This window comes from Terrapene carolina, unplaced genomic scaffold (genome assembly GCF_002925995.2).
Source record: "Terrapene carolina triunguis isolate 2854851 unplaced genomic scaffold, T_m_triunguis-2.0 Scaffold193, whole genome shotgun sequence".
NCBI lineage: Eukaryota > Metazoa > Chordata > Testudines > Emydidae > Terrapene > Terrapene triunguis.
Genome location: NW_020664544.1, coordinates 7,838,380 through 7,862,899, shown reverse-complemented (window position 1 = coordinate 7,862,899; position 24,520 = coordinate 7,838,380). Strand labels below are relative to the sequence as shown.

At 45.0% G+C, this 24,520-nt stretch overlaps 1 protein-coding gene across 1 annotated transcript in view; it reads left to right on the top strand.

Moving 5' to 3' along the window:
* Nucleotides 1–24,520, top strand: part of KANSL1 (KAT8 regulatory NSL complex subunit 1) — a 177,061-nt gene that overhangs the window by 141,598 nt on the left and 10,943 nt on the right. The window contains exons 6-12 of the mRNA XM_024195174.1: nucleotides 5,375–5,490; nucleotides 8,719–8,914; nucleotides 11,711–11,876; nucleotides 17,319–17,504; nucleotides 17,937–18,098; nucleotides 18,395–18,546; nucleotides 22,508–22,626. Of these exons, the coding sequence (XP_024050942.1) occupies nucleotides 5,375–5,490; nucleotides 8,719–8,914; nucleotides 11,711–11,876; nucleotides 17,319–17,504; nucleotides 17,937–18,098; nucleotides 18,395–18,546; nucleotides 22,508–22,626 (1,097 nt within the window). The remainder of the gene's footprint in view (nucleotides 1–5,374; nucleotides 5,491–8,718; nucleotides 8,915–11,710; nucleotides 11,877–17,318; nucleotides 17,505–17,936; nucleotides 18,099–18,394; nucleotides 18,547–22,507; nucleotides 22,627–24,520) is intronic.

Genomic DNA, 24,520 nt, shown 5'->3' with positions numbered 1-24,520 from the left:
GCTTAATATTTATTATTTAATATAGAAATGTAGGCCATAGAGACTACAGGTTTCATCATGCAGTGCAGGCTGGCCTAGCTTCATCCTGTAGTCATTTATGGAAATACCTACATATTAAAGATGAGGTTTTGCAAACTGCTTTAGAGTACTGTGAGCTACACTTGGACTGACCTCCTCTAGCGCCGCATAATGGTGGTGATCGTACAGCACCTGCTGATAGGGTCTGGTAAGTTTCAAACTGGAGCAAAACTTAGGGGCACCCAAGCAATACATTAATTTTGCCACTTGTTCCAGTTGGTGAGAGTTGCTATCTGTGTGGCTCCAAAATAGTCAATATTAATTTATTTTAACTTCTAAATTCACAGAAGAGATGAATATTTCTGCCTGCATGAGGCAGTTGGTTTTAAGCAACCATTGTTTAGAGAGCTCCTTCTGTGGGGTGAATATTAAATAAAACCAATGTTTTCTTGTTGCCACAGTTTTGGAATTTGGCTCCCAAAATAGACAACTTCCAATTATTTTGACCTCCTGTTTTGAAAGCTTCTAGTGTTTAATAAATAGGTGAAATAAGAAAAATCCAGCTTGAGAAATGTATTAGTTTGACTTAAAGTTATTTCCTTTGTATATTTTGACATATTATGTTGACAATTTGCATTTTAATGGTTACAAAGGTTTATCATTTTAACTCTGTGTCTGCTGTCATTAAATAATTGTTTGACATGGGGGTATAATTTCCCAGAGTGAAAATTTAAATTGCTAAAAATATAAAAACTTAAAAATAACAATTGATGTAATCTGTCAAAAATATTTTTTAAAAAATCTAATTTTGCCAAGCCTACATATAATGGACAACAATACTAAATTACCAGTACCAGTCCATAATGGACAAGAATACCAAATTACTGACAGCCTGATCTATAAAGCACAGGTGTTGCTACAGGTAACTTGTACTAGATTTTCACCTCTTGAGACTGGGATTCAAATACATTTGTTTGGGGTCCCTTATTAGTCCTTGAATGACAGTTCACCTCATCATAAAACTTACTACATAACTTGCTACAGTTAACAGGATTTGCTTAGGACCAGAATAGCAGGGTATTGGGGTACACTAGCAGAGCAGTGTGAAGATATGGGACTGGAATAACAAAGTACTTTAGATCATGCAGTGGCTTGCTCTGACCAGTGATTATTTACCGTCTTTCATGACTGCCAAGTAATAGGTGGGGAACAACAGACATACAATAGAATAGAATTCTGTGATCGCTTCAGAGAAGGCAAATCCATGCGGTGAGGAGTTTCCTGTTACTTGAGAGAATCAATCAATGCCCGATTGAAGACTGAGATAAATAGTTACGTTTAACAGTGGTAGGAAGACTTCATTTTGTTCTAGTTTGTCTGTTTAAATCAGGAATTTTTGTTGAGAATATGCCAATGCCAGTTTTGTTTTTCCTTTTGGGAAGCCATGCTGACCCTATGAAGGAGCTCCCCATAAACATCCGCAGGCTGACGAGGCCACCTCATTCTCTTCCTTCAGATCCTTTCTTAAAACTCTCTTCTGCTGTGATATCTCGTTGGTCAGGTGGTGTGCTGGTACCACTGAACCATTCTGGTTGTAATCCTCTCAGTTACCTTGTTTCACTGTTTCTCAGTTTTGTATCCACTTGTCTCTTCTTTTACTTGGAATGTAAGCTCTTCAGGACAGTGATCAATTTTTGTTTGTCCAGTGTTCGCACAATGGAGCCCTTGGTTGGGCCTCCTGCGTGCTACAGCAATAAAAATAGCTGCTAAGAAATAATGAAGCATGTGCTGAGATTGCTGTCTGCATAAAACAGGCGTGTGGTCACGGCTGGAGCCTGCACCTCAAAGTCTGCTGTTCTGGAGGGCTCTTACCTGGCAGTAAAAATACTCATCCTTATCACTTTCATGTAGGGGCCTCATTTGAAGTTGTCTTATCACCCCCACTCTGCTCTTTTGTGCAATCCTCTACCAGCCTCCTACCTTTTGTTTAGTTCTGACTGCCTGGCTGTTGGAGATAATGCTGAGGGCGTCAGCCACAGGAAATGTGGCCTTTAGGCACCAAGCAGTTATGCTCCCCCTGCAGGATTATTCATGTGCTTAATTACACTTGTTCACAGAGAGGGTGGGGTGGTGAGTCAGGAAGAGGCTTGGCTTGCACAGAGGTAGAGAACAAGTCTAGAGCACATTCCTGTTGCACTGGAACTCTTATCAGAAGAGCAGCTTTATCTGGTGCCCCTCCTCAGGGTCCTTTTTCAGATACACTCTAGCTGTTCTGTTCAGCCTAGGTCCCAGAGATCTGCATTACTATCTCTGCACCCTGAGGGCTGCATGGAATACCATCCTCTTTGGCTGCGCCCGTTTTCCTCTTGCAGCTTGCTCTGCAGCAAGGAGAGATGGTGTATAAAAGTGGGCAGGAGAGTGGATCCATCACCAATCATGCCTAAGCTATCCCTCCCTGGTGTCTGGGTCTCTTCTTTCATTCAAAGTCATCTCCTCTGGCCAATGTGTGGGACCCCAGGATGTCCCAGCTGGTGTTGACCAGTGGAATGAGTGTGTTGTGTGATCACATGTCCTGGCACGGAGTAGGATGTGTGGAATGTTGCCTGATAATCCCTAGGAGGAATTCATTTATACTGGCAGCAGAGGGGGAGGTTTTCACACAAGACCTAGAAATTCCTTCTGTTACCTTCCACTTCAGAATTGGAAATGCGCTGTCTGAAAATATGAATGATGTGAAATCCTGAAGTAGTAACAGCTAAGCCCTTGATGATCTGCAGGATAGTGTTAGGATCTAAAGACAATTGTAGGGAGGAAATTGTTCTGCCCGATGTCTCGCCAGCCCTTCTAGCCAGTTCAGACATTTGGGAGTATGTCTACACTGCATCTGGAAGTGAGCCTCCCTGCCTGGGTCCACAGACTTGTTTTGGCGGGGCTCATGAACTAAAAATAGCTGTGTGGACATTGCTTTGACATTGGCGCTCAGGCTCTCAAGCCTGAGGGAGTGAGGAATGGGCTTTGGAGCCTAAGCCACAATATCTACACAGCTATTTTTAGTGCATTATTTGCAAGCCCCATTAACACCAGGGTGTCTACCTGGGCTGGGAGGCTCGCTCTCAGATGCAGTGTAGACATACTCTTAATGTGATCCCTCCTTGCCAGCAAAAGGAGATGGTACATGAAGACTTTGGTGAGGCATTTGCTGCAGTGAAGGGCTTTGTCCCCAGCAGAGGGGAAGCATCAGAAGCTTGGTCGGCTGAGAGGAGTGATCTAAACAAAGAGATTAGAGTAGGTCTGCGATCTACAAGGATATATAGGAATGAAATGATGTGTAGCCTCTGTAGCACCATGTGAGACCCCAGTGGCTTGCAAACTCCCAGTGCCAAATGCGAAGAGGTGGCCTTTGCAGGGGTTACAGTATGGCTGACTCTTGCAGTGGTGCCAGCACTGGCAAGTGTCCATGTTTCCAGACTTTCACACCTGAAATGGGCCATTCCTAGTGGTGGTAGAGTAGCAAAAAAACAAACTAGGAAAGACTACAAACCAGTTGCACGGTGTTAGAAGAGTGCCAGCGCCCCTAGATACCCACAGCTGCAGTGAATGTCCATCATCCATAGCCCTAACAGAGCAGATCTCTCTTCCCCCTCCCTCCTTGCAAATACACAAATCTGTGATTAATGCAACCTTAAGTACGGACTGCTAGAGAATTGTTCCTGCTTTTTAGACGCTTCTCCTCCTCCTGGGTTCTCCAGCCCACTTTTTCTGAGCTGTAGTCAGACAACTTTATTAGTTCTGCTTCCTCCCAATCTAGGCCCCTTGGAACAACACTGCCTCTGTGCCTAGAGTGCAGAGCCAGCTGCTATTGCTACCTCCACTCCACTCCCCTTATGTGCCATACATGGAGAGAACCCATACCACGGTCTGAATTACCTTTATCCTGGCGTAAGCAAATCAACAAAGAACAAAAATAGTCTCCATTCAAGGGCTCAGTGTGAGAGACTTTATGGCAGGCTAGCAGCAGGTCTGAGTGAAATGGCAGCCTGTTGCTGTGCTCTCAGAGAGAGTCAGAAATGTCAAGGTGCAGCACACACGTTGGTAACAACTCTTTTTTCCCCCTCCCCTTGCTTAGTCTAAAGGAGCAATCCCGCCCCCTGATAATATAATATATGGAGATATACCTCTCTCATAGAACTGGAAGGGACCCTGAAAGGTCATGGAGTCCAGCCCCCTGCCTTCACTAGCAGGACCAAGTACTGATTTTGCCCCAGATCCCTAAGTGGCCCCCTCAAGGATTGAACTCACAACCCTGCGTTTAGCAGGCCAATGCTCAAACCATTGAGCTATCCCTCCACCCTGGCTCATGGAACATTCCCTCCTGGACCCCACCCTAACTCACCCCTTCTCACCCCCCCCCCTGTCTTCAGTTCACCCCTTCCCCTTACTGGGAATGAACGGACACGCTGCACAGAAGTTCAGAGAGAGAGAGCTGCTCTGAGTTTCCAAGGGGATTTCAGTGGAGATTCTGCCTCCGAGTTCATGGGCTTACAAAAACAGACTTTAGGACATTCAAGGAGAGGGGCCAGATGAGCATGGGGAAAATGGGTCATCCCCTCCCAAGAGGAAATTCCTCCTGATACCTTCAGATGGATTCCTCAGCCTATTACTAGAGATCTTCAGGGTATCATGGGCTGACTGCTTTTAAAATGCTCGTACACACAAGGCATTTGTAGTAGCTGTAGTGGGACAACCTTCCGGCATGTGTAAAACCAACTGCCTTATGTATGTTAAGATTTTAAAGTGTTTAACAATATGTTTGGGGCCGAATTTACAAAGGGGTTTAGGTGCCTAACAATGCAGATACCTTTGTATGTTTGGTCCTTTTTCCTTAATGTAGAAGGGGCCTCACAGTGATTCTGGCAGCTCACATGATCTAAAGCCACTGAACTTCAATGGTTTGCAGATCACTGGAGTGTGAGGGTGGTTTGCACAAGTGGTTATTGCACTACAGTGAGGCATAATGTTCAAATCTTCCTAATAGGACTGCTCCTGGCCTCTAAGGCAGTCTTGGATGCATGCCTGCAGCTACCTGAGAAGACTGGAAATCCTTTCCTTTGTTTTGCACACTGGGAACTGCAGATGAGCAGCTCTGGCGGAGGAGGAAAACCTTGCAAAATCCTCCTCCTCAGTCTCAATTCTGTGTTGTGGCATGTGCTGGCTTGTGAAGCCTCCTGGAATTGACGTTCTGTGTGAAAGCCCGTTGTTGTGGTCTTTGCTGGTGGTGCAGAGGTAGGGATGAGGGAAATTTACATGGCTATGTGGGAAACCTTTATCCATTGTGTCCTTTCTTTTCCCTCTGCAGGGTGCTTCCATTTCCCAGCCAGTAGTGAATCTTGGTACATCTGCTGGAAATACTCCAGAATCCCTTCCCTCCAAACCCTGTGGAGCGCTGAGACCCGTCAATGGAGTTATTAACACGTAAGATGCTTGCATGGGCTGCCTGGGGAGGGTTTATTCCTCCAGTGATGTTGGCGGTATTCCATTACCAACTAGGCCTGGCCCACTCTAGAGTTTGTAACTGAGTTAAACCTTTTTCAGGCATGGTTATAGCCTCTCATGGTTGTGATATTGCTTGAGTCCCACACCTAATCTAATTACAGATGTGCTCAGAAACAATGCGTTAGACAGTGTAGTTAGGCATAACACCGTTCTCAGAAAAATAATCTTTCCCTGCCTTGAATTGTGCAACAAGTATGACGTAAAACACAGTCCTGGCAAAACTGTTTAACAGGTTTTTTTTTAACACCATTGCGACTTATGTGGTTCAAGCAATTGCATACAAGGTCTTAGTTAAACTTCAAATACATCCTACATTAGCTCTGTTGTCATTAAGAGACCATAGCGGGATTTAATGTTAGGTGAAAGCAGACACTAGAAACTTGTCTACACTAGAGAATTTTAATATTGCAAGCACTGTTGGAAATCTCTGCCATGCATGCAGTATTCACAAGTGCTTGCAGTTGTTCATAGGTGTTTCCAGCACCATTGTCTTTGTTCTTATATCGGTACACTGTGGATAGAAAGCGCTGGTGTTTCAATTGCATTAGTGCAATTGATTATCCCAGCATGGTAACAAAATGCCTTGATATGCCTGCAGTTAGCTCTGTCATCAAAGCTCTACATTTGAGAGCAGTGTATTTCACTTATAAAACTTAAGCATTATGTTCTAATGAGGAGAAAACTTTCTGGCCAGTGGATGGGGTGTTGTGTTGGAATTAAGATAAGTGCACACAATGTACTACTACTGCAGGGGTGCTGTGTGTGGACATGGTATTCTGTATGCATCTAAAACAGAAAGGCTAATGTCAGCATTGCACCATTTCAGTCACACTGGTGAAGATTGCAATGGTACAATTCTGTAGTGGAGACCAGATTTGGGGTTCATGTCTAGATTCTAAGCATCAGTTCCAATGAATTTGTTTCTCAACCTGTTGCCCATTACAGATAATCGGCCAATATCTCAAGAGATTCAGGACTGGAATTTCAGGGGATCCTGCATGCCAAGATTGAGTCACTCATTGGTAGAGCAGTGGGGTTGGATAGAAAGGGACTTTTTGAGGTCGAGATTGGAATTGTGTGTAATTCTCACCTTTGATTTTAGTTAAATAAAATAAATTAATGGAGAAATCCTATCTCCTAGAACTGGAAGGGACCTTGAAAGGTCATAGAGTCCAGCCCCCTGCCTTCACTAGCAGGACCAAGTACTGATTTTGCCCCAGATCCCTAAGTGGCCCCCTCACAACCCTGGGTTTAGCAGGCCAATGCTCAAACCACTGAGCTATCCCTCCTCCCTTAGTACTCTTTGCTCTGCACTTTCCTAACACTTTTTTTTTTTTTTTTTTTAAACTTGGAAGGGGATAGGAGGAAAAGAAAAGGGGAAAGTGTCAAGCAATTTAAACAGGGCTGTCGATTAATCGCCGTTTACTCACATGATTAACTCAAAAAAATTAACTGCGATTAATCGCAGTTTTGAAATTTTATTAAATATTTTGGATGTTTTTCTACATTTTGATATATATTGTATTCTGTGTTGTAATTGAAATCAAAGTGTATATTTTTTATTACAAATATTTGCACTGTAAAAATGCTAAAAGAAAGTGTTATTCAGTTCACCTTACAAATGTAGATTTTTTTTTCTTTACATAACTGCGCTCAAAAACTAAACAATGTAAAACTTCAGAGCCTACAAGTCCACTCAGTCCTACTTCTTGTTCAGCCCTCTTCTTATTTACAATGTCACTAGAAAGTAAGAACAGGCATTTGCATGGCACTTTTGTAGCCGGCATTGCAAGGTATTTACGTGCCAGATATGCTAAACCTTTGTATGCCCCTTCATGCTTCAACCACCATTCCAGAGGACATGCTTGCATGCTGATGACGTTCGTTAAAAAAATGTGTTAATTAAATGTGTGACTGAACTCCTTGGGGGAGAATTGTATGTCCCCTGCTCTGTTTTACCCGCATTCTGCCATATATTTCATGTTATAGCAGTCTCGGATGATGACCCAGCACATGTTCACTTTAAGAACACTTTCACTGCAAATTTCACAAAACGCAAAGAAGGTACCAATGTGAAATTTCTAAAGATAGTTACAGCACTCGACCCAAGGTTTAAGAATCTGAAGTGCCTTCCAAAACCTGAGAGGGAGGGAGGGAGGTATGGAGCACGCTTTCAGAAGTCTTAAAAGAGCAACACTCCAATGCGGAAATTACAGAACTCGAACCACCAAAAAAGAGAATCAACCTTCTGCTGGTGGCATCTGACTCAGATAATGAAAATGAGCATGCATCGGTCCACACTGCTTTGGATTATCGAGCAGAATCCATCATCAGTATGGATGCATATCCCGTGGAATGGTGGTTGAAGCATGAAGGGGACATATGAATCTTTAGCGCATCTGGCATGTAAATATCTTGCGACACTGACTACAACAGTGCCATGAGAACGCCTGTTCTCACTTTCAGGTGACGTAAACAAGAAGTGGGCAGCATTATCTCCTGCAAATGTAAACAAACTTGTTTGTTTGAGCAATTTGCTGAACAAGTAGGAGGACTGAGTAGACTTGCAGGCTCTAAAATTGTACAGTGTTTTATTTTTGAATGAAGGTTTCTTTTGGTACATAATTCTACATTTGTAAGTTCAAACTTTCACGATAGAGATTGAACTACAGTACTTGTATTAGGTGAATTGAAAAATACAATTTCTTTTGTTTTTTTACAGTGCAAATACTTGTAATCAAAAATAAATATAAAGCGAGCACTGTACACTTTGTATTCTGTGTTGTAATTGAAATGAATATATTTGAAAATGTAGAAAACATCTGAAAACATTTAAATAAATGGTATTCTATTATTGTTTAACAGTGCAATTAATTACTGTAGGACAGTACTTGGTCCTGCTGTGAAGGCAGGGTACTGGACTCGATGACTTTTCAAGGTCCCTTCCAGTTTTATGAGATAGGTATATCTCCATATTACAAACTGAATAATTTTTTTAATCCCTTGAGAGCCCTATTGAAATACTTCAATTTTGCCACTTGAAGTGGAGGTCAGAATTGTGAGCCTAGTTAGGATCTTTGGGTGGCATCTATTCATTGCACAGTTCAAATGAATAAAAATGTTTCAATCTCTTCTGCTCTTGGACAGTCTTCAGTCTGGCTTGGCAGAACATGCTCAGGGAGATGGCACAGATGTTGAGGAGCTGTTGCATAAAAAACAGCGACTGAACATGGTCTCTGCTCCTTCTGATGGAACCTGTGTAGCAGCTCGCACCCGCCCAGTACTAAGCTGCAAGAAGCGACGGCTCGTTCGACCTAGCAACATCATACCCCTCTCCAAAAAGGTCAGTGTGTACTGGTGTCATCTTGCTCATCTTTATTTGATGTGGGGTCTGTTGGCAGGAAGTGTGTGTGACCCTAAAGAGAACAGTAGTTAGTGGTGTACTTCCACCGCTATAAAAACAAAGATGAAATAGTCCCTTATCCCCCCAATGTACGAGTATTTGCTGCTTTTTTGAAGGTTGATCTAAGACATTTAAAAAAAAAAAATTTAGAAGACATTGAGGCTATAGGCTGTTGTAGATGCTATAGGGAAACCATACAACCTTTCCGTTAATTTATTGTGATAATTGCAACTCTTGTGTCAGGGAAGAGGAGATAAGTACTTGCGGAGGAGTCTTATCATGAGCACTTTTTATTAAACATTAGCTGAAACTTTAAAAAGCCAGAGGCAGATACCCAACATGGAAAATTTCAATCCAAACTATTAGAAGTTTGGTAAAGTTATAAGCAATTTAAAATGGAAAGTGTCAGGCAACCTTAATTATAGGCATTGTTACCTGCTTCCTAAAAGTTGTGCCATGTGTACAACACTCTATGCCTTCCACATATATAATAATTCACCTGGGCTGCTGGACTGACTGTTATCTTCAGCCCCGAAACATATGAATGTCTTGTATTCCTGTATTTCGCTTTTCATACTCTCTTCCTCATGGTCTTGCCCTCCCTCGCCCTCTTCCTCCTCCAGTGCTCCTGTTTCTACTGCTGACCGTAGCAGTGAAAGGAGCTGTTACTCCCTGGTGAGCTGGTGTGGGGAAAGCAAGGCTTCATTCTTCAGTCTCTCATGTAGCTGACCCAAACTCTGGAGAGAGCAATGTCTAGCCCTCCCCTGGAGGAAAGATGGCTAGGATGTGGGACTGGAGAAGAATGGGAAGTGAAGTCCATTTCTGTATGGAGGGGATATCATAGCTAACTTTTTTTTAATGATGTAATCTTCTGGGTAAGTAAAATGGAAAGAAATCTTGTAAAGCAGTATCACCATCTGCATGTTACTGTGGTCATAGCAAACCATTCCGACTTGAGTCTAAAGGGCTGTATTAACAGTGGAGGTGAGGGAATCTCTCTCTGGGGCTTCAATCTTGCCGGAAGTTTAGTTGGATTCTGTGCTGCTCTCCTGATTTAAAGAACCATTACTCAGACAGGACAAACCATTCTCACTGCTGCTAAGTGAAAAGGGTTTCAAGCCAAACCGCATTATCATACGGTTACAAGTCTATTGAGCTATGGGGGAGTGGAAGTCTCAGGGTACTAGAATTTAGAGAACTAGCTTAGTTAGGTGCTACCTTCATGAGCAAAAAGGGCATGTTTCAGTTGTTAGTGCAATCAAATTAGCTTAACACAAGTGTAAATGGAGATTAGTCACCCACTTGTGAGTATTTCTAGAGGGTTCTGCAAAGATCTGGTTTTGGCCCAATGCTGTTCAATACCTTTATCAATGGTTTGGAAGAAAATAATAAAATCATTGCTGGTAAAACTTGCAGATGACTGAAATTGAAGTGATAAATGCTGATAGGGACACGTTAGGTATACAGAGTAATCTGGTTCACTTGGGGAGGTGGGTTCATTTTAATTACATGTGTTTTAATACAGCCAAATGCAAGGACACACCTTTCAGAACAAAGAACGTAGGCCATGCTTACAGGATGGGAGACTGTGCCCTGATATGCAGTGACATTGAAAGGAACTTAAGGGTCATGGTAGATAACCAGTTCAACGTGAGCTGCTAGTGCAGTGCTGTAGCGAAGAGTGTTAATTTGACCCTTGGACATATGTATATGTTGAATGTCCCATAGAAGTGAGGAAGGGGGTGTTACATCTGTGTACAGCATTAATGAGCTCATTGTTTGAATACTGTTTGGTGCTCAGGTCCATATTTGAAAAGTGATGCTGAAAAATTGGAAAGGGTTGAGGAATGAGCTACAAGAATGATTCAAAGTTGGAAAACATGCCTTATCGTGAGAGATTTAAAAAGCTCAATCTCTTTAGCTTATTTAAGAGACGGTTCAGAGATGACTTGATCACTGCCCATAGGCATCTATGTGGGAAGGAACAAGGTGCATATTTTTCAGAGGGGTTAACCAACAATTGGAACAATACCAAGGGGATGTGGTGGATTCTCCATTACTTGAACTCTGAATCAAGACTGGGTATCTTTCTAAAATGTATGGCGTAACTCTCACAGAAATTATAGGCTTGATTCAGACCTTTCAGGATGAGAGGTTCTGTGGCCTTTGTTATGCAGGGGGTCAAACTAGATGATCATAGCGGTTCCTTCTGGCCCTAAAATCTGTACATCTGTGAATTGAAATGCCCAGCTTAATTGAGCTAACATGATTGAAAACATCCCTTTTCTTTGTCAAGACTTAACCCGTAAGTGTCAACTGTTGGCACAGCCATTTCGCATGCTCGCCTTGTCTAGGCTAGAAAGAGAGGTGCTTTTCCCCCATAGAGTTAGCTGAATTGAGCTATCTTAAGTTGATTGAAAACCTCCTTAAACTGTCTACAGTGACGAGAAATATCTTTAGCCAATTTTAGCTGATTGATCTATTGCTAAAATGTTAAATTGTATCTTATATTGGTGTTCAGTACGATTTTTGGGTGTTAAAACTTGATTTAGGGTTGGGGGAAATGCCTTTTTTCCTAATCTAGGCAAGGCCAGTGGCTCTTATTCAGTGTAAAAAGGATGTAGCCTCCAGGATTTTTCAGGAAATTGCCTAAGAGTTGCATGTGGAATGAGAGGGTGTAGACAGATCAGCCTCTTTGAGCTGAGTGTATTGAATTTATTTTTTCCCTTGGTCTAGGTTCATCGTAACAGCACGGTGCGATGTAGCTGTGATGTGAACCCGTTGTGTGCCATCTGTGGCACTCGAAGCTCCATATCTCCGGAAATCCAGTATGAAGCCCCTTTGCTGGAGCGCCTCTCCCAGCTGGACTCATGTATTCACCCTGTTCTATCATTCCCAGATGGTAAGCACCGCCACTTAATGAAACGCACGGTGAAGTTGTGAGGTATAGGGAGAGAAATACCAAAGGGTGTAAAACGAATAGTAGAGCCTGGGTAACTTTGGTGCTACCTGGGTAGACCTGCCCACTCTGCTCTACTGCAGAACTTTAGATATTCGTCACTTTCCATAGGAAGTGGGAATGTGCTAGGTACGTCCATTGGAATGAAGTATATGCAGCTGTCAATGGCTTATGGGGGATGGCACTCCCCAGACTGGAAAAGTGAAAGGAAAGCCGTGTACATTGAATCCGCACTGCAGTGAGCATGCACCTGTATACTCAGTCCTTGTGAGAACATTGCCCTGGAGCCTGGCTTTGTGGGAATAGAGAGCAAAGCAAATAAAGTTTGATGATTGGGAGCCTTGCATCAGAGTTTGAGCATTATACTGACCATATTTTATAAACCAGTTGGGGGATGTATTTGGGTTTGACCATTTATATAAAAAGAAGAGACTGTCTTAGTTAGAAGAAGAGTCTCTTCTATCGACGCCAGCAGCAAATCTGTGATACGATGTGAATTTGAGGTTAGTGTACAGCTGGGTAATAAGAGGCTGTAACTCCCATTACAGAATTTCTTGCGAGCTATGAGTCTATATTCTAAGGTCTCTCCATTAGTGGCATATCCCTTCGACAATAAATGGACTTCGGGGGATTACACGAATGCATTGACGTATTTCCAGATTCAGTTTATGGGAGTTTTGTGTCTGAGTGGGATGGTTTGGTAATGGTTTCCAGATCCCTTTGCCTCTTAAGCTGTCAGTTAAAAACCAGTCTGGTTTGTGATGACCAAAAGCTGTTGCTGTCTATACATCAATGACCCCATCACATAAACATATCTCCACAGTTGATACAAACTGGCTCCCTAGGTGGCCCTCTCAGCAGAGACCCCTAGGAGTGAATAGGTCATATCAGCTGAACTGTTCCATCACTAGAAGGTGTCTCAGACCTGTTGTCGAGAGACCTGTTGGCTTGTGGCAGTATGGGGGAAGCCTACACTACAGCTTCCCATGCTGATCCTGCTCTGTGGATAGAGAGCTTCACTTCAAGGCTCTCAGTTCAGGTTGACTGGTTAAGTTAAGTTGACCAGTTAAGCTGCTGGACTATAACTCCGAGCTGGGTTCAGTTCCTGGCTTGCCAGCTGACTCCCTTTGTGACCTTGGGCAAGTCACTGAATCTCTCTGGGAGTCAATTCCCCTATCTATAAAATGGTAGTAAAGTGGGGACAGTAATTGACCATTTTTCACAAGCACTAAAGTCACAAATAGGAAGAGAGAAAGTTGGATTACAAAAAGGGCAGAAAGTGTTGTGACCGAAGCCTTTTTATGTATTTATCGGTGCTAAGATAAGAGTAACTTAAGTTTCATGCTTCAGGGCGTAAACATGTTGTTGCAGGAATCATGAAGGAATTTCTTTCCTCATCTACTGTATTGCACAGTAGGCCAGATACTTCAGAAGGTGAAAAAACTATTATGTATCAGTCATCTGCCTCAGCTAGACACCAACAGTCGGATGCAGTTCAGTAAATCCCGTATTTATAGGGTTGACCTGAACCAGCTAACATTTTTAAACATGACTTGCCCTGTCTACACTAGGTGCAAAGTCTTGTTTAAAACTGTGTTCAAGCATGTTCACTAACACATTTAAAACATGAGCATTTGTCTTAATTTAGATTGTCCTCAGTGCTCAGATACATGTGACCGCCTTTGATTATGCCCGAGACTGGCTTTTTAATCCTCTCAAAACCTGAAAGAAGGTGGGCTGTTGGGGGCAGGGAAATCTGGTTAATATTCTGTGTGTCTGCATCAGTGTTTCCCAGCTGAGAAAGAGGTTTCAAGGTCACAGAATTAAGACGGGTGTCATCAACCAGGCTAGCTGCTCTCGCTCGCTTGCGCTCTCTCTCTCAAATTTTCACTGTGCCCACCATCAAAAATATGATAAAGCCCTCCTGAATTGGCTGCATATATGGTACATTTGCATACATAAGATTTGGAGGAACTTGTGAAGATGGAACTTTTTTTGTCAACATCTGGACTTGAAGTGGCTGTGTCCTTCAAGCTCTCATTTTGAGTCCAGCTCTCTTGGGCACTTTTAACACCTTGGTACCCAGAGCTGGGCTTCTCTGGCATAGTGTGCCAAGGTCTACACTGCCAGGCACCTCAGGAGGAGGAGGATCATGTTACACTTTTGGTAAGCAGTCATATATGTGGTGGGTTTTAACCCATTACAGTGCTGCTTCATAGGTGCTTTGTCCTTTCAGTTTCTCTGGTTCATTAGATTTCAGTCTGGGAATTTTCAGATGATGTAATAACCTTGGTAACAAGGATGTTAACTTGGGTTTAAAAATGCACAGTGTGATCGCCATCTGCTGGTCCCAAAGAGACCTGCATCATTGAGTTCAGTGAAAGAGAAAATGTGTAGTATAGATTGCAATATGATTGCAGTGCAGCCGGTGTGAAGCCCTATTAAATCAAATACTCTCTGTAGGAGCAGATCAGTTTTTAAAAATTGAATTACATTTCCAAGCCTTGGGATAAATTGTGGAATGATCTGCAGGAGAGAGAGACAAGTGAAGAGAGTACATGTTGTGTCCATGAAGGCAAATCAGTTTAGTAAATCCACAATGCAGCCTTCTTGGCTACCTGTTTAAGACTACTTTTATTCCTCGTGGTTTTGCATGGGGCACGTCTCTGCTAACACATTTATTCCCCGGTGTCAGTGATGGCAGGACAGCTGCCATCACATCATTATTTCCCTGGCTTCTTAGCAAATAGGCTAAACCAGAAGCTTTAACTGTCAGGTGATTTGAACACCACTCTAGCAGCTTTTCCCTGGAACCCAAGCTGCTATTAATAACAAACTCCAGCCCACACCCTGCTGCCAGTTGGCTCTGTCCTGCTGTCTAACCTGCCCATGCACCATGTGTGTGTGCCCCTGCCCTTTGGGTCAGATTGGCAGCCTCTGCTTGGGCTACCATGCCAACTCATTGGGGGTGATGGGAATTCTAATGGGGGTTCAAGCATTGACCTCTGAGATTCAAGCCGTGCTTGAAATCTCCTCTCTTCCAATTAGACACTGTCTGAAATAATTAATCTATGGAATATAGAGATTTCAAACAGCTGGTCACTCCTCTAGGGGCTAGGAAGGGGGCTCAGCTCTGATCTTAGCTGCTTCATCAAAGGCACCATGAAAATGCTGTGTCCCCTTGAGATCTGAGGAAGGAACGTTGGCCCTTCCTGCTCTCATGTCAGTATTGTGGTGGCTCCTCTCTGGGCCTCAGTATTTGAACTTTCAGTTGTGGTGATGGGGTTAGTCCCTGAGACAACGAGGTACCTAGCAGTTGCGGTTTCCTTTTTGATGGAAGCAAGGTGCAGGTGTTCTGCCACTAATACGGCATGATCCCAGATGGATGGGACACCGACAATGTATGTTACGTAGTCCCTAGTGGCCTTGGATGTAAGCTTCTTTCCTCATGGTTAACACCAAGTTGCTGCCTTATAGACAACTCTCTTCTGTTCAGGCTGAGGCTTTTCCTGCTGCTCTGTGAGAGATGAAAGAAAACCCTGGTAACTGGTGCCCCAGAGGCACAAGACAACAGCCATGTCATGCAGTATGTTCTGCTACCATGTGTCATAATTTTTGGCAACCAAATCATAGTTTGAGTCTGTAAGCAACCATTGATAAGGGGGAAGTGGGGTCACCTGGGATCCCAAGGCCAGAGCCTGATGGTGACTTTTTCTGCTAGCCAGAGAGGGGCAGCTGTGATCTCCTAATAAGCCTTACTTGCCTGTGCAAGTAAAGTGCTGTATAATTTCATCAGTGTTTGTTTCCCTCAATGGTGGCTTCTGCTAATTCAGGCAGTGTCTCCTGAAGAGCTACGGTGGTGACTTCCATGGGAGGAGAAGGTTGTGAGAAGAGGAGAGCAGCCTGCAGTATGTGTTGGGTTGGGCCAATGGACTTATGCCAGGACTGTATGTGTGCATAGTTGTGGGGCAGGAGTTTTATGTTGAGACTGCATGTGTATAGGCATGGATGCACGAGTGTGTGTACACATCCAGGGGTGGGGCGGAAGGTATGTGCTGAAAATGGAGTGGGAGGGTACTTGCGCATTTGTGTACCCATGGGCTTGTGGAACCACAATAGATGGATAAGTAATTACTGCCTCCATTTCAGAGATGCAGGGGTGTGGGGGGGGTTATATCAGTGGCTTACCAGAATATAATCTGGATGAGAGAGACAACTGTGCCACAAACCACGTACGAAATTGCTGCTTGTTGTTGGGGCAGCACTTGAGGGATGGATACCATGTGTTGACGGCTTATGCCCACCTTTTGCCAGAATGATGTGCCTGGGCTATGTCCTACTGGATCCTCACAGCTGCTCTTTGCAGCAACGGCCTGCAATACCTTCCCTCAATTAGGACTGACCAGGAACAGGTGACTTTTCCTCAAATGCAGAGGTCATGGTGGTCATCCATGCCTTTGCACCTCCAACGTAGATGAGCACAGTGAGTTTTGCTTTGCACGGTCCTTGAAATCCAGCTGGTGCACAGGGTAGCTCCTGCTGCCTGAAGTAGGCAGCTGCTCCACACAACTAATGTCTATGCTGAAGACATTGCTGTGTATCTTGTCTTGGCAGATAAGCTATCCCATTGTAAAACTCTCCCTGGAGAACAGCATCAGGGTATTTTCAACCTCCGAGCTCCTCTCTGGAAGGTGCTCTCTCTGGTAACTTACAACATTGATCGATCATCTGGATAGCACATAACATCCATTTTATTTAGCATTTAACTGGTTGACTTGTTTTGCGTCTGCTTTTTCTCCGTGTTGAACTACTAGGGTTAGGAGAGCCTTGGTAGCCCTCATCGTTGGTGGCTTATAGAATTAAAGTGGCTGGCTACCCTGGTGACAATCAATAAACTAAATGACTTTCCCAAATGGGTTCCTTTTTAGGCCTTTGTCCTTGAAAAGGATGTGTCCCCCCTTATGTCTTGACCCTGAACTGAGGATGTAAATCACATCTTCCATTTCCTGTCCTTCCCAGTGTAAATTTTGGTGTGCTGCTGCTGCTATGTTCCAACTTCTTGGCAGGCAGAGGACGATGGGCTGGTGCGACTGAATGCGGAAAGGCACTGGACCCCCGTCCTGTCCTGCTGGGAGGCAGGTGCCTGGTCCCCCTCCTTGCCTTGGACAGAAGAATGTGCTTCACTCTCAAAGAGATTGAGACTGGAGGCACTGTCTCCCAAAATCACAACCGCCCCTTGAGCGTGAGGGTGGAGTCAACAGCCTGGAATCGTAGTTCAGAATAGACGTATTGTGGTCTCTCCTGGGTGGTAGCACGGGGAGAGGATTATACTACTGCATTTTGAATTCTAGCATGACGTGGTTGTTGCGTTGTACTTGTCTGCAGATGTGCCGACGAGCCTGCACTTCCAGAATATGCTGAAATCCCAGTGGCAGAGCAAGCCCTATGAGAAAATCAAACCTCCCAAAAAGCTCTCGCTCAAGCATAGAGCCTCCATGTCGGCCAGTAGCCTGTCTGACCCTGCTCGCAAGGACCGCCACAAACTGGTCAACTCCTTCTTCACTGCAGCCAGTAAGTATCCCCTTTTTTCTCAAACAAGAACAGGGGTGTCTGCCTGTAAACTCCCAACCTGTCCTAAACGAGTGCAGTGAAGAAGGAAAGTGTGTACGATCACCCTTTTCAGGGCGAGCTGTAGACTGGGCGTGTGGCGATTATATTGCAAGACCTGGGATGGAGATGAGGTGCGTGCAGGTGTGAACCAAATGGGGCCAAAATGTCATAGGTGCTGCTCCCTGTGCAATCTGTGACTTCCTAGTCAGTGTTTTCCTGGCATGGGCAGAAATAAAGGGATTCACTGCTCCACCTGCATCTCCCCCAGTGCCTGGTGGTGTTGGAGCCCTGACCCATCTCCGGTGTTGGCTGTGTCTGTGTGTATCTCCTGTGCTAACAGAAAGAGAGGGGAAAGCAGACATTTCATAGCTCTTTTTCTGTTCCCCTCCTCAGAGTGCTCACATCACAAAATCCAACCAGACAAGGCACACAGGCAGCCCTTAGACGATCTAATGGCTGTGTCCAAGGCCAAGAGAGCGCCAGAGCGCTCACTTATCCTGCCTCCTGCACATGACAAAAAGCAATTGTGGGACTACTCACCTGAGAGACACGAAGGTAGGCTCCCACAGCTAGGTCTCACAGGGGGGAGCTTGGGCTTTGCTGCATTCTCATCCTCTTTCCCCTTGGCGAAGGGCAGTGTGCTGCTTCTGGGAATAAAGGAGCAGTTGTCACCACTGCGGCTATCCCCTGTGTGCTCTAACAGCTTATTCCCCCAGGGCTTGTAAAGCTGGCAACTGCGTCAGAGGAAGCTTCTACTTCATGCACAGTGGTCCTCGATGATGGTCACTTTTAAGCACATGGTATAACCTTATTTGCTAATGTCATTGTCCGTTTTGCTCCTTCTCCTGTAGTGTTAAAGCATCACACGGATGTCGGAGGCCCAAGCTACCTATCAGCGACTGCAGCCTCTATGCCCCACAGCCCCATAGTGCGGCAGCTGTCCACATCCTCTGAAAGTTCTGCTCCTGCCAGCACAAGTTCACAGGGCACCTCTAGCATGTCTGTAAGTATCTGATCAGGGCATGGTCCTGCATCTGGAGGGGTTGCTGAGCTTCTGTCCTGCTCTGGAGATGGCTTGGCTCTCAGCAATCCAGGTTTCCCTCTACTCTGGATAGAAAGAACAGTTCAAGTATTAGTGTCTGAATTTACTCAGCGGTTTGGTTCCCAGTGCCGGAGCTGAGAGTCAATCATAGATTAACAGTATTGCTGGCTACTAGTGAATTCTGGGATTCTAAAAGCAAATTATAATTTTAGTAAGATTCTCAGATGGACCCTGGTTGGTTGATCCTCCTCAACTGGTGGAGTAATTAGATTTTTCAATATTCTCAATGCTTCCTTCTGCCAAATCATTTTAATTGTCTCACGTAGGTTGAGCTTCAGCTTTAATCCAAGTCCCGGTCTTTGCCAATCTTTGAGAGAGCCTGGTGATGGCCGTGATTAAATCTGATGGGAAGGAGGCACATAGCTGGGTGTCAGTATGCTGATATCAGCAAAATACTTCCACTTACAATGCTCATTCAGCCGTAGATCTCAAACTGCTTTACAAAGGTGGGCCGGCATTATTTCCATTTTTTACAGGTAGGGAGACTTAAGTGGAGAGATGAAGAGGCTTGATCAGCTTCACACAGGGAATCACTAGCAGAGACAGGAATCTCAGGTTTCCTCTTTCCTTGTGCCCAGTCAGATAGACCACAGCAGCCCCTGAAGCCCCTAACTCCTTGTGATCGCCTTCAGTTTTGCAAAAATATTGAAGTGGTAGCAGGATATGACCCTTTGGGGATTTCACATTGGAAAGCCATTGAAGAGGAGAGGAACCTTCACCCAGCACTAACTGCTGGAATGGAAAGATTAGAACCACGTGATTCCATCCGTTCCCAGATCCTGACGTCATACTGACCTCATGATGAACAGTATTGAATTCTGCTGAACTGTTAAGCAACATCCACAAGGACAGCTGGCCTCTGTCCATTTCTGTAATTAGCATCTTTAGTGCCATGATCTAGTCTGAAGCATGACTGGGAATGGGCCCCGGAACTTGAGAATGAGGTGTTGGAATTGGCCTTTCCTTCACTGCCTCAGGTTATCGTGCCCAGACAGGGAATGTTCTAGAACAGATGATGATTAGCAAAAACATTTAGCGTCTATGGTTAACCATTTTAACAGAGACCTGAGCAGAGTTTGTTTGACCCAACTTGTATGATTGGTGCCAGCAGCTTGCCTCTCCAAGTGAGGTAGTAACAATCCTCTCCAGATAAAGGTCCCAAGCATTTGTCGCAAATTTCCACGAGCTAGGGCATGTAGAGGTCTCCGATCGAATGGACCGCTTTTAGCACCGCTGGGACAGAGCTCATTGCTTTGGGTTTATAAAGCATCCTACCAGCCAGAATAGTTTGCGTGGTTAAAATGTTGTAGATGCGTTGGAGTTGGAGAAGAGAGATATTTACAACTCTGTCCTACTGGCATAGAAACTCCTCGTGTTACCTGTGATTGGATTCCTTGCTCACCTCAGCCATTGACATTGCCAGTCTCTTCTCTCCATTTGTCACAGATTGTTGATAAAGCCAAGTTGACCTGTGGTGAGTTTGTAGAGAAGTCATGCTTTGGCAATTGTTGTGAGGAGGATACCTCTCCACTAGGAAGTGACAAAGGCCCAGCAATTTATTTCACTGTGAACTAACTCATGTCTTTCTTATTGATAGTCATAATGGAATAGTAAGTTTGATGATACCTTTTTATTGCAGGAGGAATTCTACAAATAAATTCCAGGGCAAGGAATGCATAGGCAATCAAGCAGTCTGTCTGAAGGATTATGTTCAAGTTAAATTCTTGACCTGCCTTTCTCTTTTGCACATCATCAGACCATTGCCATCTGCCCTTGGGTTTACCCCCTGCCATCTCTGGCTGCTGGGATAAAGTCACGGCCAAAGAAACATCTGTGCCTCCAAAGATAATTTAGGGGTGTGCTAGAGGCAGGGAGCACCCATTAACTTCTGTGATAGGATTCTGTGAAGGCTGCTTATTTTTCACTGAGGCCGTCCCTTTCCCTTCTCAGATCCTGGGCTGTATTTGAGGAATGGGAAAGCTTTTGAGGGGTGGCTTGCCTAATCTCAACGTTCCTAGTGCTGGCTGCTGCTGCCTCTTTGTCCTGGCTATTGGTCTCTTTTAGAGTTGCACTTAATTCTTGATTTGTTCCCTGGGACTAAAGAATTGTGGAGATGCTACATCACCATGTTGCCACATTCTGTCAGTGCTTGATGAGCGGACGTGTCTGAAAATTCTGGGCATTTTCTTTTAATTGTACCATGAACTAAACAAACAAAGTGTGGGAAAGACCTGCAAGTTTCAGAACAAGTGGTGAATTTATGTCCGTTTAGGTGGCAGTCTTCTCTGATCCTCCCCCCAGTCCTTAGACTTGCTAGGAATCTTACAAATAATCCTTAGACTTGCTAGGAATCTTGTCCTCAAAGGCTGAAGGGTTCAGGTATACTATGCACTCAGTCTGCCTGTTAGCTCCCGTATATTCTGAATGTTTCCATCAGAAATAGAAATCTCTCCGTTTTGTCTACAAATATCCAAAGGGTAAAACTTTTTACCTTTAAACTTAAAATTCTAAAGGGGCAGGAGAGATTCGGGGGATAAATGACTTTTAGTCCAGTCAGTTAACCTAAATTTGCATATGCTTTCTGATTGGTCAACATTGCTTGACACCTCAGTACTGATCTCTGAGGAGGTAAACAATAGAGACCGCCAGATGTTTGTCACATGACTGTTTTAAGCAAATCCTGAGACAATTTTTTCATGTAGGTAGCAGTACTGTTGAGCTGCCTTATATGATTCTGTGAGGATCATTAATCCGCTAATGCTGGTGCTTCTGCGGCACATTTAATCTAAGCACCTCAAAGCATATTACCTGGCTTTTATTAGTTTGTTGTATTGTTTATCCAGCATAATTACAGTTGCCTGCATGACTTAATTTTCACAGTAAAAACCACATGTTCCATGTAATGGGGAATGGAGGAGACCGATAAAAGGGTAAATTGCAAATCCTCTTTGTAAAGGGGATATGAAGTTGAGTTGAGCAGTTTGAGAACCAAATGTTTTACCAGTTTGTGAAAGACCTGATCAGTGGTAAATTGGGAGAGATTTTCATAGGCACCCAACTGCCATTGACTTTCAGTGGGAGTTAGGCACTTAGCTGCTGTTCATGCCTTAGTCACCGCCTCTTAAAACCAGGATGGATACAGGGTTAAATAGCAATATAATTTCTTGAAGCACATGTTGAAAAGTGTAGTAAAGAGCTAAGGCTGTAGTTCAAAACTTGTTTTGTAAAAAGTCATTTTTTCCCTTTAAAATACATGAGCTCAATGATGAGTGGAATTCTCTCTGCGTGGAAGGTGGAATTTTACAGGAACAGAAATATAGATGGATCCTCTTGTTAAATGCATGAGGGTTGTCTTTCTTTAATATTAATAATAATAAAAAACCTGCTGGTGAAAGGGTTGGATTGACAGCTCTGCTGAGCGAAGTCCTCTTTATTTGTAGGGCAGGCCCCCTGCTATCTGCTCTCCTCCCTGATGGGGAGGGGGCACTAAAGCAGATAGGTATCCTCATTGCACAAACCTTCTCCATGTTTTAGCCTGTGCTGGGCTCCTTGTCAGCGCACCCTGCAGAAAGGTTGAATGGACCAAGAAGACTGAATTCCCCTCTAACTCCAAAGGCAGCCCTTGGTGAGGTATTCTGGGAAGTATTGAAACTTAAATTTCTGCAGTGTGCATTGTTCTTGGTCCATGGACATGGCTTCAGTCTCCAGGGCCGTCAATCTGGCATCCCTCACTAGCGCACAATTCACGTTAGAAACTTTTCAGTGATCAGACTGATTGATGCTCATTAGAGAAGCAGTCCCGCCAGGTTGAAACCTGAGGCCCCCCTCACTTCCCTCACCGTTTTTTGTCTTTGTTTTGCAGCAGCCGAGGAGGAGGAGAGGCGAAAGTTCCTTTGATATTAATAACATTGTCATCCCGATGTCTGTTGCTGCAACAACTCGTGTAGAGAAACTACAATACAAAGAAATCCTCACGCCGAGGTATGTCTTCGGTCCATCCCCAGCCTCCATGTTTAGTGCTTCCCCTTCCCGTTTCCTCTGTCGAAAGCGTAGCATCGTCAGAAACGCAACAGTCCTGAAACTTTGCCCCACTGGAGCTCTCTGAATGGCTGCTCGTGCTGTTCAGGAAAATGATTTTCCACTTGCTCATGTCGATTCCATTCTAGGTGGTGTGAGCACGCCCACATGCGCAGTCAGAGATCTTTGCCTTAGCAGTGTCTGTGGAGTCGGCTGCTTGAGTGCCACGCTCATGCGCTGGTTTATTAGGCGCCGCCAGCCCTACGCCCTCTCAGTTCCTTTTTATGCCCCTGGTTGGTCAGAGTGTTAGCGGTTCTTTACAACCCATTGTTTACCCTCTTTGTATGTCATTTGTAGATGCTTAGTTAGCCATTAAGTTAAGTGTTAGGTTGGTTTGGTAGTTGGAGTCCTCACTGGGTCTTTGCCCTGGAGTGGGACATGCTTCAAACCATGCTCCTCAGGCAACAAGCCGATGCCTATTAGTGACCCCCGTGACAGCTGTTTTAAGTGTGTGAGGGAGTCCCATAGAAAGGACAAGTGCAGGATGTGTAAGAACTTTCACTCTAGAACCCAGAAGGAGCAAGAGATCCATTTGCGGGCCCTCCTCATGGAGGCTGCACTTCGTCCTGCGTCTGAGCCCTCCTGCTCAGACCCCACTCCTAGAACCCCAACATCAGTGCGGAGCGCACCACCGGCACCGGGCTTCTTACCGGTTGCCGACAAGGGTCAATCGACAGACTCAGGCCTCCACGGCTCTGCTCTGGTCACGGGAGGAGTAGTGGTCCAAGTTGGAGCAGGAGTTCAGCCCCTCGCCAAGGAAGGGTGAATCACCACTGACCTGCAAGGCCAGCACGGCGTCCGCAGCGGCGGGGTGGCAGCAGGGACAGTGACCTGCTCAATGGCTGTACTGGAACCCATGGGGCGTGCCTGTCACGCTGGTCCTGTACTCCCACCATTCCTCCCTGACCACTTCGGAAAAACCGCTGCCAGCACCAGAGTCGGAACATGGTGCCGAGCCGACGCGAGGGCAGCACAGCAGGCTCCGACACCTAAGGAGCTGTCCCCAGAGAGGGAAGGGGAAGCCGCCTCTCCCTCTGCAGTGCAGTCGTCGTCTCCGGATGAAGCAGTGGCCGACTCCTCCTAAATGGGCACCAGGCCTTCCTTAAAAGAGTGGCTACCAATTTAAACTTGATGATTGAAGAGTTGGCAGAGGAGTCTGAAACGGTGGTCCAGGTCCTGATGGACAATGCAGTGGCTATGTTATGTATCAGTAAGCAAGGCGGAGCCAGATTGTCTGCCCTTTGCCAAGAAGTCCTCAGGCTCTGGGACTTTTGTGTACGTCACAACATCCATCTCATAGGGCCAGGAACACTTTGGCAGATCGCCTCAGCAGGACCTTCTCGTCTCGCCACGCGTGGTCCCTCTATCCGGAGGTGGTCAGCGTCGTCCCCCAGAGATGGGGGACTCCCCGGGTGGACCTCTTCACATCCAGGAAGAACAGGAAGTGCCACGTTTTCTGCTCCATTTGGGGGATCGACAGAGGCTCCCTGTTGGACACTTTTCTGCTCCCTTTTCCCCCAGTGCCGTTGGTCCACAGAGTCCTTATGAAGAGCAAGCAGGACAGGGCTAAGGTGATGCTCATTGCGCCGGCTTGGCCGCACCAGCTCTGATTCGGCACACTGCTGAATGTCTCGGTGGCTGTTCTGTTACAACGATCAGAGGGGTAGCCGTGTGAGTCTGTATCCCCAAAAACAACGAGGAGTCCGGTGGCACCTTAAAGATTAACAGGTTTATTTGGGCATAAGCTTTCGTGAGTAAAAAACCCACTTCTTCAGATGCATGGAGTGAAAATTACAGA